General features: G+C 41.2%; 1 protein-coding gene across 1 annotated transcript in view; it reads right to left on the bottom strand.

Moving 5' to 3' along the window:
• Positions 1–17522, bottom strand: part of LOC108717684 (inositol-trisphosphate 3-kinase B) — a 65302-nt gene that overhangs the window by 5644 nt on the left and 42136 nt on the right. Inside the window, exons 3-7 of the mRNA XM_018264933.2 lie at positions 11315–11417; positions 9817–10030; positions 6325–6529; positions 3000–3101; positions 1292–1363 (exon numbers count right to left, since the gene is read on the bottom strand). Of these exons, the coding sequence (XP_018120422.1) occupies positions 1292–1363; positions 3000–3101; positions 6325–6529; positions 9817–10030; positions 11315–11417 (696 nt within the window). The remainder of the gene's footprint in view (positions 1–1291; positions 1364–2999; positions 3102–6324; positions 6530–9816; positions 10031–11314; positions 11418–17522) is intronic.

The raw sequence follows: 17522 nt of genomic DNA, 5'->3' as shown, positions 1-17522 counted from the left end.
AGGGGCCCCCTTACAAGTTAAAAAAATTTGGGGCCACCAAAAAGAAAATTAATTTTTTTTAAAAAAAAAAACCCAAAAAAAAACAATGGTGGCAAGGGGCCCCTTACGAGTTAAAAAAAAAATTGGGGCCCCAAAAACAAAAGTTTTAAAAAAAAGATTGGTGGCAGGGGCCTATAGAATATTAAAATAATACATTGGTGGCCAGGGGATTAAAAAAAAAAAAAACACAAACTGGTGTTCAGTAGAATTGAACTCATGGCTTCAGTACTTCAACTTCGCCTCCTTTCGTGACTTCGGGTCTTTTCACCGCTTCAGGACTTCGGCTTCGGCTGTTTTCGTGACTTCGGGTCTTTGCGCTGCTTCAGGACTTCGGCTTCGGCTGTTTTCGTGACTTCGGGTCTTTTCGGCGCATCGGCTTCGGCTTTTCGGCACTTCCGCATTCGGCACTGAAGAGGCAAGACGTACGGCTCGGGCGCTCGTAAGGGGGGCCCGGATCTTCAAAAAAATGCAGCGCTGCCGGGCCCCCCTTCATGCCCGGGCCCGGTACGCTTGTCCCCCCTGTCCCCCCCTGATGGCGGCCCTGAGCATAGGTATTCCCCTGTACTAAGCACAATTCAGCAGGAACAGCCCCTAAGTTTGCTCATAGTCTGTACAGAGAGATACCATAAAACTATGGCAGCTTAGGTATTCCCTCTACTAAGCACAATTCAGCAGGAACAGCATGTGAGGGCTAGGTTTGGTATGCTACTCATACCAAACATAAAGCAAGAAGTATGTATCTCTATGTAACCATTGTGTATTTACCTTCTAAATGTACAATATGTTTGATAAAGCTACTGTACATTAGAAAAAAATTACTTTTTTTGTGATTTATATTTTCATTTTCTAATGCCTAGTAAAGAACAGCAGTGGGGTAATAGCAGATATATTTCAGAGCCTCAATCCAGGAAATTGACTGTATAACACGCCATCAAACTAAAAAATACAAACTGAACATTAGGGATTAAGGAGAGCAGTATTAGTGCTGTGGAGGCTGCATGTGATCAGCAGATGGAAGGTTCATGGACAGACCCAGGAACAGCAGAGGAAGTGATACAGCAGTGACTGGAGACCTGAGAGGGAATAAAAGGAGTTACCTGGGAGTGACTGGGGCAGGTAGCAGGACTGAAGCAGTGCAAGGACACCCTCACTCAGTCTGATCTATGGGTTTCTGAGCCCAGTATTCTTATTAGATGCAGGATCAAACGTACCAGGATCTTACGTTAAGTAATTACACTTTCTCTCGTCTTACCTCATGGGTCTCAAAGAAAGGAGACTTCTCCAGCATGGCACTCATGTCCTCCAGGCGCTCTAGGTACAACTTCTGAAAAGAAACATACACAGTCCTGTGTCACATTTATACACTAGAGGTCTGAATAAATGATGTGACACAGAGAAACAGACTGTCACTAAAAATGATCCTGCCAATCAGCAACAGAGGAACAGATTGGGAATCACAGAGCCAGATGGAAGATAGAAACTCATACAAACATTCTAAGTCTAATACTAGTTAAAGGAGAAACAAACCCTTTTTTTTTTGAAAAAAAACAAAACACCCCTCCCACCCCACATAGACCCCCTCCCTCCTCCCCCCAGCCTAGTTGCTACCCCGGGCAAATACACCTACTCTTTACTTACCCCTTGGTGCAGATTCAGGGATCGGAGTTCATGGCAGCCATCCTCGGGGTCTTCCGTAATCTGAAAATGAGACTGGCGGAGCGGTGCAGTCAGAGCAATTTTCCAGTTTGCGACAACTGCGCATGTGCCGAAATGGTCGGAAATTGCCAAATCGCCGGAAGAAGACACGAAGACCCGGAGGATGGCTGCCGTGAACTCCAATCCCTGAATCTACACCGAGGGGTAAGTAAAAAGTTAAGGGCATTTGCGCAAGGTAGCAGCTAGGCTTGGGGGGAGGGGGAGGAGGGAGGGCGATCTATGTGGGGTAAGGGGGTAGGGTTTTTTTTAATAAGGGGTTTGTTTCTCCTTTAAAGGGAAACTCCACCCAAATGTGATTTTTTTTCCCAATACACATTCATTACAAATTTTAGCTGATTTTAAAGTTAAAATGTGTAAATTTGTTATTAAAATTCCTACTGTAACTATATAGGCCTCATATGTAAGTTATTGTATATAAATGTGGGTGGGGGTGCACATGTTGTAGGGGGAATAAAATATACCTCTTGCTGTGGGGCTTGTGATAGTCTGAGAGGGACTACAAGAAACAAACTCTGGCTGCACAGTTTAGTCATTTGAATGGTGCAAGAATCTCAGCCAATGTTAACCATGGTCAAAGTATATGGTACTTTATACCCATATATACACATAGAGGCACATTTATCAAGGGTGGAATTTTGAATTCATGCAGAGCCGTAACTAGAGGGGGGGGGCCCTGGCGCGGGACGTGCAGCCGGGCCCCGTCCCCCTCCGTACGGCCAGAAACGGCCGCATTAGAACAGTGGCGCGAGCTGTCGGGGGGGCCCTGAGGGGGTGCGGGCCCTGGCCCAATCGCACCCCCTGCTCCCCCGGTAGTTACGCCACTGAATTCATGTGAGTTTTTTAAAACTCCCATAAGCTCCCATGATTTCGAAATTCGACAAATCGAAATTTATTAATAAAATAGAATTTTTCCAACGCGGACAAATTTAAATGACCCGAAAACTCGAATGGAATTAGAGCAAACTCGATTTGCGTTTTTTTCCGAAAAAAACTTGATTGTCAGGAAGGCTGCAGACATCTCCAAATAGATCCCTGGACCTCACCCACTGACTTGGCAATTCGACAGGTTTAAGGTGGCAAACAGTCAAATTCGAATTCTTTAAGGGCCAGAGTATGATAAATCTCAAAAATCGAATTCAAATAATTTTAAAAAAACTAGATAATTCCCTAGTCAAATTTGACCATAAAAAAAAAATTATGGTCATGGTAATAAATCTGCCCCATAGTGTGATGCCAGCACTTACTAAAATCTTTTGGTTTCCTTTAGTAAAACCTCTGAATGCCTCCATCAGTTGCACTCGCGTTCTGGTCTTTTTAAAGTCTCTGTTCACTGTGCCATCCTCATTCTGGTAGGAAAAAACAGGAAATGGGGGGATCATATAAAAATAAAGGCTGAAACTCATTTTATATGAAATGTTTTTTGTATGGTTTTATTTGTTGATATTTAATAAGAAGGCATGATGAGAGAAAGAAGTAAAGGAAGATAAGAAGAGAGAGAGACGGGATACAGTGATGGGCATTTCTGTCATACCAGTACATTTTATTATACAGGTATGGGATCTGTTATCCAGAAACCCATTATCCAGAAAGCTCTGAATTACGGAAAGGCAATCTTCCATAGATTCCAGTTTATTCATATAATCCAACATTTTAAAAATGATTTCCTTTTTCTGTGTAATATTAAAACAGTAGCTTGTACTTGATCCCAACTAAGATATAATTAATCCTTATTTGAAGCAAAACCAGCCTATTGGCTTTATTTAATGTTTACATTTTCTATTAGACTTAAGGTAGGAAGACCCAAATTATGGAAAGATCCGTTATCTGGAAACCCCGAGGTCCAGAGCATTCTGGATAATAGGTCCCACACCTGTATTACAGTTTGATAGGTATACAACATTCCTATGCTAGAAGAGCTAATACATGAAACTTTGGATTACATTGTAATTTACAAGTGTATAGGGATACATGCTTATTTCTAACACTTACAGAATATTTTCATCTCTGTATAATGGGCATATATAGGAAGAGATACTCATACTGACAAAAAAAGTCCCTGTTGGGCTAAAGGTTGCAGTTAGTTGGGTTAAGGGTTGCAGTTAGTTGGGCTAAGGGTTGGAGTAAGTTGGGTTAAGGGTTGCAGTTAGTTGGGCTAAGGGTTGGAGTAAGTTGGGTTAAGGGTTGCAGTTAGTTGGGTTAAGGGTTGCAGTTAGTTGGGTTAAGGGTTGCAGTTAGTTGGGCTAAGGGTTGCAGTTAGTTGGGTTAAGGGTTGCAGTTAGTTGGGCTAAGGGTTGGAGTAAGTTGGGTTAAGGGTTGCAGTTAGTTGGGCTAAGGGTTGGAGTAAGTTGGGTTAAGGGTTGCAGTTAGTTGGGTTAAGGGTTGCAGTTAGTTGGGTTAAGGGTTGCAGTTAGTTGGGTTAAGGGTTGCAGTTAGTTGGGCTAAGGGTTGCAGTTAGTTGGGTTAAGGGTTGCAGTTAGTTGGGTTAAGGTTGCAGTTAGTTCGGCTAAGGGTTGCAGTTAGCTGGGCTAAGGGTTGCAGTTAGTTGGGTTAAGGGTTCCCATTAGTTGGGTTAAGGGTTGCAGTTATTTGGGCTAAAGATAGTTGGGCTAAAGGTTGCAGTTAATTGGGCTAAGAGTTGCAGTTAGGTGGGCTAAGAATTGCAGTTAGTTGGGCTAATGGTTGCAGTTAATTGGGTTAAGGGTTGCAGTTAGTTGGGCTAAGTGTTGCAGTTAGTTGGGCTAAGGGTTGCAGTTAGTTGGGCTAAGGATTGCAGTTAGTTGGGCTAACCGTTGGGCTAGCCGTTCTCCAACCTTGGAACGAGTAGATGGGGATGTGAACAGAGGGCACTGGGAGAGGTGGGTTTGCTGTGCACATTGGGCTCTTACAAAGATTTTTTGCTTGGGGTGGCACCATGCCTTATAGTTACACCACAGTTGCACACTCACCACTGATGTATATACTGAGAATATCTAAAACTGTTACACAATATAATTAGGGTTGCCTCCTGGCCAGTATTTTACCGGCCTGGCCGGTAAAAACGATGCTTGATGCCAATGATATTAATGGCAAGAATATAGGAAGGCCGGTATTTTTTTCCAGAAATGGTGGCAACCCTAAATATTTTTTCCCAAATGGCCCCCCTACTGCTGGTGGCTCCCTAAACTTGCCCAGAGCTGTAAGCAATTATTGCAGAAACTCAAAATTAATTCTGCGAGCAGAGGAAAGTACTGTGATGTTTCCCAGCTGAGAACTAACCAGAAAAATATCAGATATCTCTTCTCTACTCACTGACTTAGTTTTCTAAGAAAAAGCAACATCACACGACTTTCATTTTCTCACCAATCTAGTTTTCTGCCAAAGGTGGCTGGTCAGCAGTACTGAAAGTCAGGCTGCTGTGTTTTGGTTTAAATGTATTATGTCAGCAGTATTAAAACTGCTAATATTTTGAAAACTAGAAAATTTAAATTGCAAAAGTTCTTTAAGTAGTGTTTTGTGCACACAATATACTATACACTCTTACTGTACTGTAAAGAACAAGGATATTATCATCATTAAAGGGATCCTGTCATCGGAAAACATGTTTTTTTTCAAAATGAATCAGTTAATAGTGCTACTCCAGCAGAATTCTGCACTGAAATCCATTTCTCAAAAGAGCAAACAGATTTTTTTATATTCAATTTTGAAATCTGACATGGGGCTAGACATTTTGTCAATTTCCCAGCTGCCCCTAGTCATGTGACTTGTGCCTGCACTTTAGGAGAGAAATGCTTTCTGGCAGGCTGCTGTTTTTCCTTCTCAATGTAACTGAATGTGTCTCAGTGGGACATGGGTTTTTACTATTGAGTGTTGTTCTTAGATCTACCAGGCAGCTGTTATCTTGTATTAGGGAGCGGTTATCTGGTTACCTTCCCATTGTTCTTTTGTTTGGCTGTTGGGGGGGGAAGGGAGGGGGTGATATCACTCCAACTTGCAGTACAGCAGTAAAGAGTGATTGAAGTTTATCAGAGCACAAGTCACATGACTTGGGGCAGCTGGGAAATTGACAATATGTCTAGCCCCATGTCAGATTTCAAATTTGAATATAAAAAAATCTGTTTGCTCTTTTGAGAAATCGATTTCAGCGCAGAATTCTGCTAGAGCAGCACTATTAACCGATTCATTTTGAAAAAAATTCCCATGACAGTATCCCTTTAAAGACAAATATGATGACGATTCATGTAACATCATTTCCTTCTCCCACAGGAGATTTCTTCTGTTGCTTGAGCGCTTGTGTCAGATCTTATTTACAAGTCAGGGATCTATCGTTAGAAAAGAAAACTAGGAAATCCATGAATATCCTGCTGGTTAGCAATAATATTGTTGTTCTATACATAGAATATCCTTCCTTATGGTAGTTAAGTCTAAGCCAGCTGTATCCAGTGGATATTAAGGGTGCGGAATGCTTTGTTGTTCTAGGGGCTGATGTTGTTTATCATGCCTTAAAAATGGACAAATATCAGAGGCATCTCCTGCATACCAAGTTAGTGGCATCCTGAAAGCTGAATAGACGGTTTGGTAATAAAATGATACCTTGATGCCTTCAATACGAAAGCCAAGAGTAGACGTGGAACTGATGGTCTCTCTCCATGTCATGTACCGGGGCTTGGTGACGGCACGTTGCTGGTTCTCCTCCTCTGTTGGGGCTTCTGGGTCCACCTCAGTCATCTTGAGATACATATCTTTCCTGAGGCTGGGTTTCTTCCTGGCTTTCATCAGCTCTTCCTCTAAATAAGTCCTGGGGTCAGGGAAAAGGGATAAAAACATTTTAAGCCCTACAAAATTAAGCTTAAAACCCTGGGGCTGCAAAGGTCATACACAAGCTGACCCTCAGCCCATGCATGGTGCCTTCCTGACAGTCTGCCCTGACTGATAAAAATTGGGCAGATATCCATAAGGCACACAGCTCTCGATTCTCATTGGACCCCATTTTGAACTTATAGTCAGCCCTAGGGCCATACATTTGGTTCATCCATATTTGTGGCCAGATCAGATAAAGATCTGTTTTGCCAGATGGTCTATGCCCACCTTAACCCTGAAATGGGATGTCAGTGTTCAACATTCCCATAAGTCTTGAGATGGCGCAAATCATTGTCAGATACAAATAATCCCTGTACATAACTCAACATGTCAGTCATCTACTGTCTAACAACCTGCTGCCCATTGTGCATGTACCACTGACAAAGCTGCTTTCACACTGGGTTCAACAATATTGATCAATGTCTTTTTTCATACTGTACACATTCTTCATAGAACAGGTCTTATACAATATTTCCATCTATAGTGTTTTGCCCCCTCTAGCAGAGATAACTGAGTCTGCATTAATGCACTAAACATAGTGCAAGCTATAGTCCTCATAATAAAGATTAAAGAGAAGGTTTGAGTGATTTTCCAATGCTTTTGGATTGCAACCAACCTACACAGCAAGCATGCATATCTAATGCAAACCCACGCATCCCACCCTCCCAGTGTGTTCAGTAGTTCGGCACAGTCACACTCCCTTCCCAGAGACTATTATCCCACTGTTACTATAGGCACCATCTCTCCCTACTATACCTGCTATCCCACAGTCACACTCCCTTCCCAGAGACTATTATCCCACTGTTACTATAGACACCATCTCTCCCTACTATACCTGCTATCCCACAGTCACACTCCCTTCCCAGAGACTATTATCCACTGTTACTATAGGCACCATCTCTCCTACTATACCTGCTATATCCCACAGTCACACTCCCTTCCCAGAGACTATTATCCCACTGTTACTATAGGAACCGACTCTCCCTACTATACCTGCTATCCCACAGTCACACTCCCTTCCCAGAGACTATTATCCACTGTTACTATAGGCACCATCTCTCCCTACTATACCTGCTATCCCACAGTCACACTCCCTTCCCAGAGACTATTATCCCACTGTTACTATAGGCACCATCTCTCCCTACTATACCTGCTATCCCACAGAGCCTTTCAGAGGTACTTTGCAGCAGTCACTCTAGCTGTCCTGCATGAATAGGGTTAAAGTGTTTTGACACTCTGTGTGTGTTCCATTGATGATGTAAATTCTACACAAACTGAGCTATTCTGAACCGTTTGCATCTAATTAAGATGTTCTCAGGACATGGAAATAAACTCGGGGAACATATGTGGGATTCTGTAAACATGGCATTACATTGCTTCCTGTTTAACCCTATTGACTAGAGAGAGCCATGAAATGTAACAGGGATAATATCATAGTGAACTCAGGGTGGTAAATGACCCATGGGTGTTTCTTAAAAGCAAATTCCTTAGAAATCATCTACATGGCCCATTTAACAATGCCATGTAGGTTTTAAAACCTGGAAAATATTCCAGGCAAAACCATTTTAGGGACAGCTGGCAGATCATGTAATTATTTGATGTGTATAAGGTTCAATAGACAGGACTGAGGAAGGACAGGGTGTGGGACCATTATGGATATAATATTTTCCTTGACTAAAGGATCTGAAAGGCTGTTGACAATGGAAAAATACATGGTATAGTGATGAACTGTAGAGCACAACAATGGGGTCTGCGTAAATAGTCTAAATAAGGAAGGGTTTCACTAGAGCAAACAGGAAGCAGGTACTGTCAGGATCACTAAGAGGCAATAGCTGCCAGGCCTGCGGATCTCTAACATGTACACACTGGGAACTCACGGTCTCTTCCAGATTTTGATGGTCAAAAACAGGGCAGGAACTACGTGTACTCAGAAGAGCCATGTGCCTAGGGTGCAGCGTGGGGGGCACTGGACATGTACCTCTTGTCTGCATAGCCCTGGCCCTCGAGTCCCCATTCCTGCCCACTCTAAACATGGGGCAGAGGTGGAGCACCATTGCCAGCCCGGCCCTGATCAGAAAATGTCTTTCAGCTTCCCACCATGACTTTAACTAAATTGCTTAAAAAACCTCCATTTTAGGGGCTATCAATTGCAGAAATTTACTTATTAGCATTGTATGTATTTGCTGCCCTGGGTACCTCTGGAACTATAGCAGGGTGACTGTTACCCCAATGTTTCTATATATCTGTAACCATGTTATGAGCTAAGTGGGCCCAGCCTAAAGGCCAATTAGGGTGAGATTTGGGGTGAGTGCTTATTTGTGCCATGGGTACCCCTGGAACTATAGTAGGGTGACTGTTACCCCAATGTTTCTATATATCTGTAACCTTGTTATGAGCTAAGTGGGCCCAGCCTAAAGGCCAATTAGGGTGAGATTTGGGGTGAGTGCTTATTTGTGCCATGGGTACCCCTGGAACTATAGTAGGGTGACTGTTACCCCAATGTTTCTATATATCTATAACCTTGTTATGAGCTAAGGGGGCCCAGCCTGAAGGCCAGTTAGGGTGAGATTTGGGGTGAGTGCTTATTTGTGCCCTGGGTACCCCTGGAACTATAGCAGGGTGACTGTTACCCCAATGTTTCTATATATCTGTAACCTTGTTATGAGCTAAGGGGGCCCAGCCTGAAGGCCAGTTAGGGGAGATTTGGGGTGAGTGCTTATTTGTACCCTGGGTACCCCTGGAACTATAGCAGGCTGACTGTTACCCCCAATGTTTCTATATATCTGTAACCTTGTTGTGAGCTAAGGGGGCCCAGCCTGAAGGCCAGTTAGGGTGAGAATTGGGGTGAGTGCTTATTTGTACCCTGGGTACCCCTGGAACTATAGCAGGGTAACTGTTACCCCAATGTTTCTATATATCTGTAACCTTGTTATGAGTTAAGGGGGCCCAGCCTGAAGGCCAGTTAGGGTGAGATTTGGGGTGAGTGCTTATTTGTGCCCTTGGTACCCCTGGATCTATAGCAGGGTGACTGTTACCCCAATGTTTCTATATATCTGTAAACTTGTTATGAGCTAAGGGGACCCAGTCTGAAGGCTAAATAGGCATTGATTCTTTGCACTGCACAAGACAGCCCTTAGTCACCTTCTGGAGATGTTTTAAACAAGCAATTGCGCCTTTACTTCATACCTTTAGATTATAAATATGAAGTATGAGGTTATTGCTTACCTGACACCCATCTTGCAATCCATAATGCAAGGGCTTTCAAATTCCGAGAGCAGATCATCCATTTGATTGTACCTCTCTCCATCTTTCAGCACATCACCATGATAGGCCGGAACATAGGGCTTTAGAACATCATTCATCAGCTGGCTGAGGCAACGCTGCTCACAGTCACAGTGTTTCTTAAGGATCTTCCCATTGGCTGCAGCTTTAAAACTACCTATGAGCCAATCAAATTTATATACTCTGTTACAGACAACGATTGACAGACTATTGTTATCCATGTAGGCTATATATCTATTGCTATATGAACACAGCAAAGCCTCTTTTAGATCATAGCTAAGCAGCAACAGAGGGAACAAAAAATTTATGTAAAGGGATTCTGTCATGATTTCTATGGTGTAGTTTTTATTTCTAAATTACACTGTTTACACTGCAAATAATTCACTCTACCATATAAAATTTCATTCCTAACCAAACAACTCATTTTTATTTTAGTTCTAATATTGGTGTGTAGGCGCCATCTCAGGTCAGTTCTCAGTTGCCTGATCCTGTGCTTTCAGAAAGAGTCAGCACTTCAGAATGGAACAGCTTTCAGGCAGGTTATTGTTTCTCCTACTCAATGTAACTGAAGGTGTCTCAACGGGATATGGATTTTACTATTAGTGCTGTTCTTATATCTAGCAGGGAGCTGTTATCTGGTTGCCTTCCCATTGTTCTGCTGATGGGCTGCTGGGGGGGGAGAAGGGATGAGGGTATATCACTCCAACTTGCAGCACAGCAGTAAAGAGTGACCAAAGCTTATCAGAACACAAGTCACGTGACTGGGGGCACCTGGGAAACTGACAATATGTCTAGTCAAATGTCAGATTTCAAAATTAAATATAAAAAAATCTGTTTGCTCTTGAGAAAAATGGATTTCAGTGCAGGAATTTGCTGGAGCAGCACTATTTACTGGTGTGTTTTGAAAAACCATGTATACCCATGACAGTAAACATAGCTAACAGCAAAGCTTATTCAGACAGGCAGTTTGAAGAGCAGAAAAAAGACAGAGCTGGTGGCAAAAAGTGCTTTTAAACAATGCTACTAGTGTGATGTATTAAGAATCTATTGCCACCACTAGTTTATGGTATCCTTTTAAAAATTAGTGGCCTAGACTTATTTTTTTCTACAATGGGTTTAAGCTTTTAAGATAACTATGCCCTTTACCAAATTTTAGGGTTTACGCACAAGGGCAGATTTGGGCAGATTTAGACGCCTGGCGACTAATCGCCTCTTCTTTGGGCGACAATCTCCCCGAATTGCCTTCCCCTTGCCTTCTGCCTGCTAAAATGAAAAAACGCTTGCAATGCACTCGCGGCAGTTCGATTTCCGAAGTCGCCTGAAGTTTCCATGTGAGGCCATGTGACTAACTCTCCCCGATTCTGCCCGTTTGCTTAAACCCTTAGGAGCAGTGGAGCTATAGTGCACCCCATGAAAGACCCAATTGCACTGAACCCTGTACCTGCGTGCCCTGCAAGCTGTATCCATGGGTACTTCTTCTTGAAGGACATGACAAATGGCGACGACCAGTAAACCATGTTTTTGATCTTCCGCCATGATTTGCTCTGTAAGACAAAACCAACAGACAAGAAATTAACCCAAACATCCTTCTTTGAACAAAATAAGTGGAACCTATTCAGATTTCAGCCTTCCCCATGGTTCTCATCTTTAACACTTTTATTTTTTGATAGAGCAGTTTCCCAAGAACCCTTGGGGTGGAGATAATATTTAAACCTCGGAAGCTTATTGAACACATGGATCATTTTGCCCTTAATCTATTTACAAGGGCTATACTGGTTGGTCTCTTCTTGCCTGAGATTCAAGTGCTCCTTTATTTGGTGTATGATACAGAATGGATATGATAGGCTTAATAACACTTAGATTGTAAGCTCTATGGGATAGGGACCTCCATATTCTTGTATCTTTAACACTTAGTGCCTAAGCTTTATTGTAACTGTACCTTATATTTATTTGTATTTATAATTGTAACGACCCCTGTCTGTTCTATTAATTTATGGTACAGCTACAAGGTGCTGAGTGCATAAGTAGCGACAATATAAATAAAAATATACATACCATAATCTGTTATGGTAGTTAGTGTGTGTCACATGATTGGCTCATGTGATAACCAACTAGGATCATCTGTCTCTTGATAAAGATAATGGATACTTTGTGCCAAGGGCATAACTAAAGAGGAAGCAGACCCTGCGGCAGGGGGACCCAGGGGGTATAGTGGGCCCCATGATGCCCTAATAATTCTCAATTTCAACATCTATTAGTAAAACAGGACAAACTCTGGATGTGTTCAGGGCCCTGTGGTGCCGAGTAACAACTAGTTATGCCACCTCTTTGTGCTGCCTGTGCTCTCAGGACTGAGTTAATAAGAAACACTTCAATAAACTAATTCCACTTCTTTTATTGAGGCTATAGGCCACCCTGCCCTTGATACATTGTGATATTAAAAAACTGTAATGAAAACAGTAGGCAGGTTGTAAAGACAAGGCCTCTTTGGCTTGCTGTGAGCACATGTACATATTTACCCTTTATAATAAGGAGAAGAGGAGAACAGATGGATAATACTACTTTTACACAAGAGCTAAAAATAGTGACATTTACTATTCCGATGCATGTTTGGCTTGAGACCTGATGTTGTGTACAAAGAGCATTTGTTTCCAGGGCAGATATGTTTGCACTGTTCTGTCTGATTTCTTAAGCAAAAACCATGCTGCTTTGGGTAGAAAAACTCATGCGTTTGGTTAAGGTATTTGAATAGAGGCTTTAAGTGGAAAGTATTAAACCCCCCCCAACACGTATCCCTGGCAGGCAGTACCCAGCATCTAAAAAGTTACATGCATGGTCACAGCTACATAAATGACATATATATTATTATTATTTAATTCGGCAATTACATGGCACTTTATAATATTATTATTTCAATAATTACTACAGGTATGGGACCTGTTATCCAGAATGCTCGGGACCTGGGGTTTTCCGGATAACGGATCTTTCCGTAACTTGGATCTTCATACATAAGTCATAAGTCAACTTTATATAAACCCAGTAGGTTGCTTTTGCTTCCAATAAGGATTCATTATATCTTAGGTGGGATCAAGTACAAGGTTTTATTATTATAGAGAAAACTTTCATGTTTTTTTTTAAAAATTTTGATTATTTCATTGTAATGTAGTCTATGGGTAACAGCCTTTTTGTAATTCAGAGCTTTCTGGATAACAGGTTTCCATAAAAAGAATTCCATACCTGTATTGCTTAGGTACCTCAACAACAACTAAAGGACAGCAGGTTGTTCAAAGCTGTAGTACCCTCAATCAACAACTTACTTTACAGTCACCATCTTACTATCACTGTACTCTTCCTACCACCCACTGCTCTGCAGGGTCCCCACTAGTGATGTGCAGGTCAGGAAAAACTCAACCCACAACCTACCCTAACCCATTGTAGGAGCCACACACCACCGGTAACCACATCATCTCACTCTGAACACAAGAGTTAGTGCAACACTTGTTACAACATACCTCCCAACTGTCCCGTTTTCAGAGGGACAGTCCCTCTTTTGACAGCTCAACCCGCAGTCCCTCATTTGCACTGGAAAGTCCTGTTTTTCTCTGCACTGAACAGCCAGAAAAAGAAACAAAGTTTCTTACTTAATTGGCATTTGGCAGAGAGAGGAACATTGGTAAAATGCCTACATTAAGGGGATTGTTTATTAAAGTCCAAATGCAAAACATTTCGAAAAATTCCAGTTTTTTTAATTTAAAATCCAAATTTTAAGAGGGAAAAAAACTAGAGTTTTCGATTTATTATTATACCACAAGGAGGCAAAAAGTCAGAATCCGAAAATACTCCAACTTCAACCTGTCGAGGTCCTGTAGAAGTCAATGGCAGAGGTCCTATTTGCAATTTAAAGTTATTATGATCTGCACTGGATTTCGTACGATAATCCAAACATTTCAGGATTTTTATAATTGATAACTCCGATTTCACAAAAAAATCAGACTTTTCGGCATTAGAGCCGAAAATTTTTAATTTTGCTTGCGACAATCAGAAAAAGTTGCGTTTTTTGTGCGACAATCCAAAAAAGTCACAGTTCTTCCTGATCCGATTTTTTCATGTTTTTTTATTATAATAAATAAGTGTAAATCATGGGTTCTAGTTTGGTCTGACTTTTTTCATTTACAATAAGAGAAACATTTGGATTTTGATAAATAACCTCCTTAATATGAGGCACTTGTATTTCTTTTTGGAGGGGCAATGTATAACTTATTTCGTGCCTCTTAATTCTGGCCCTGATGGGAATTGTTAATTGTCTTACTCCACTGCGAATGGGCACTACCCTTCTTACTTAGTTGGCACAGGGTTATCTCCACTATTGACTTGGTGCTAACAACGAGGTGACAGAAAAATCAACATGGGTAATTGATCATAAACCCTTTTAAAAAAATAGATGAAGAAGCTAAATTCATTACTGGTGTTTGTTAAGTCATTTCTGCACCCAGTCTCCTAGTCCTTAGACAATAACTGTATATTGGGCTTGTGAGGGGCTGTTTGAGCATCTTTCATCCATCAAACAGAGAGGACCAGTCTAGATGCCTAATTGGATCAATAGAGGTTTCTTAGAACAATGTAAATCTATATAGAACTGGTGACTGCAGAGATTTTTGATTTGCATAACTTATTCGTGGATTTATTAAGGAGGTCAAATATGGACAACTACCTGCAGCAAAGAAATGGAAGGGAGATTAGGGGAATAAAGATAGAGTGTAAGATGGAAACTGGCAATATAGAAAAATTAGAGCAAGATGGAGACAGTGAAACGACATACAAATGCAGTGCAATCCTTTCACTGATGATCCATTAACAATGAAATAGGGAAATTAAAGACCTGTAATCTGAGCTATTCACAATCCCTGTCCATAATATACATGGCAAACAAATGCTTCCCAAGCCAGCTGCTGTCTGACTCAAACACTTTCTGTTCAAAGCTCACACTTCATTTTCCTAGAAACACAAAGCAAATAAGGTATTTCTATTGCAGAAATCCTAACTTGAAGCAGATTGCCTGATATTGCAGTTTATGGCAATTAAGAGTGAGGATTAATTAGCAAAAAATCTCAACTTTGTTTTATTTGTGTGTGTGTGTGTGTGTGTGTGTATATATATATATATATATATGTAGAATAATATTTATAATCCATTATCTGCAAACCCATTATCCAGCAAACTCAGAATTCCAGTTAGATCATCTCCCACAGACTCCAGTTTAATGAAATAATTCAAAATGTTTAATTTATTTAATGTAATTTAATGTGTCCTGCAAATTATAAGGATATTGGAAGTCACAGAGGGGTTGTGTGACCATAAAAATGCACAAGGCTGCAGGCTGAGTTATACAGGGGAGTCTAAGTATCACTCATGTATTATAAGGGATAATGTACCCCCTACTGTAAATTATAAGGATATTAGAAGTAACTGAAGGGTTCTGTGACCACATAAAGGCACAAGGCTGCAGGCTGAGTTATACAGGGAACTCTGAGTATCACTCATGTATTATGAGGGATAATGTACCCCCTGCTATAAATGATAAGGATATTAGAAGTCACTGAGGGGGTTCTGTGACCATATAAAGGCACAAGGCTGCTGGCTGAGTTATACAGGGAACTCTGAGTATTACTCATGTATTATAAGGGATAATGTACCCCCTGCTGTAAATGATAAGGATATCAGAAGTCACTGAGGGGTTCTGTGACCATATAAAGGCACAAGGCTGCAGGCTGAGTTATACAGGGAACTCTGAGTATTACTCATGTATTATAAGGGATAATGTACCCCCTGCTGTAAATGATAAGGATATCAGAAGTCACTGAGGGGTTCTGTGACCATATAAAGGCACAAGGCTGCAGGCTGAGTTATACAGGGAACTCTGAGTATCACTCATGTATTATAAGGGGAAATGTACCCCCTACTGTAAATGATAAGGATATTAAAAGACACTGAGGGGTTCTGTGACCATATAAAGGCACAAGGCTGCAGGCTGAGTTATACAGGGAACTCTGAGTATCACTCATGTATTATAAGGGATAATGTACCCCCTACTGTAAATGATAAGGATATTAGAAGTCACTGAGGGGTTCTGTGACCATATAAAGGCACAAGGCTGCAGGCCGAGTTATACAGGGAACTCTGCGTATCACTCATGTATTATAAGGGATAATGTACCCCCTACTGTAAATGATAAGGATATTAGAAGTCACTGAGGGGTTCTGTGACCATATAAAGGCACAAGGCTGCAGGCTGAGTTATACAGGGAACTCTGAGTAGCCCTCATGTATTATATAGGGAATAAAGTACCCCCTTTTGTAAAATATAAGGATATTATGTTACCGAGGAGTTTCATGACCATATAAAAACACGAGGCCGAAGGCCGAGTGTTTTTATACAGGCCATGAAACTCCGAGATTACTTCTAATATCCTCATATTTTGCAACAGGGGGTACTTTATTTATTATAATACACAAGTTTTAGTGAGTCATGTGACAGAAATTACATCACTACTCACCGTTTATAACTTATGACATCAGAACTCACAGTTTATAAGGATATAATTTACAAGATATTCATGGCTTTTGTGTATTATAAAGGATTATGTACCCCCTACTGTAAATGATAAGTATATTAGAAGTCACTGAGGGGTTCTGTGAACATATAAAGGCACAAGGCTGCAGGCTGAGTTATACAGGGAACTTTGAGTATCACTCGTGTATTATAAGGGATAATGTACCCCCTACTGTAAATGATAAGTATATTAGAAGTCACTGAGGGGTTCTGTGAACATATAAAGGCACAAGGCTACAGGCTGAGTAAAACAAGTTTCTAACATCCTAATTTTAAAAAAGATGGTATCATAGCAAGCAACCACTGTCAGACTGTTAAACTGGGATACCAACAGAACTCCCTGTGACAAGGGATTGTGGCTTTCACAAAGCAAATATATCAGGGAGAGGTAATAGAGACCCCCATGTGCCTTAATCCACTGAGGGCTCCTAGTGCCATTTCAGGCCTCTCATTTCAGTATTTATTTACCAGTGGGCAGTCGCTCTATGTGTGACGTTAGTAGGAAAGCACAAAACATTCCCTGCAGATCATAAAAAGGAATAACGCCATCAGAAACAAACTGAACCGAGGCTTTGTCTGTAATACCGAGCGACATGTTCGTTGTCAAGGGCCTCTAAATGGAATATCCGCCTTTTGAATATCGATCTAATACGGCAGCGTAGAAATTAGGGCATCGCTGAAAGGCATTTACAAAAAAAATTGAGTCTAAAAGCGACGGGAAACCAGGATGAAAATAGCCATAAAAATCAATCCCTCCCGGCTTAGCTGAACTGCTTTATTGCCGCTTCAAAGCAACAGAGAACATCGTGGAGGGTTTTTCTTTTGTAATGAATCAATGCCATGAAAAAAAAAATTCAATAAAAAGGTTATTTGTGACATTGTCAGTCCTATTAACCAAATATGGGAATTTTTTTATTCTCTCCCAGACGGGAGACTTAACTTCTTACCTAACACCATACAGACAAAACTGTGGGGGCTGACATGTGCAAGATGGGCGATTATACGGTAGTCTTTAAAGTTAAATGCCAAGTTCTTTTAAT

The sequence above is a fragment of the Xenopus laevis genome, chromosome 5S, assembly GCF_017654675.1.
Source record: "Xenopus laevis strain J_2021 chromosome 5S, Xenopus_laevis_v10.1, whole genome shotgun sequence".
Lineage (NCBI taxonomy): Eukaryota > Metazoa > Chordata > Amphibia > Anura > Pipidae > Xenopus > Xenopus laevis.
Note: the sequence above shows the minus strand (reverse complement) of the source record. Positions and strands in the feature narration are given on the sequence as shown.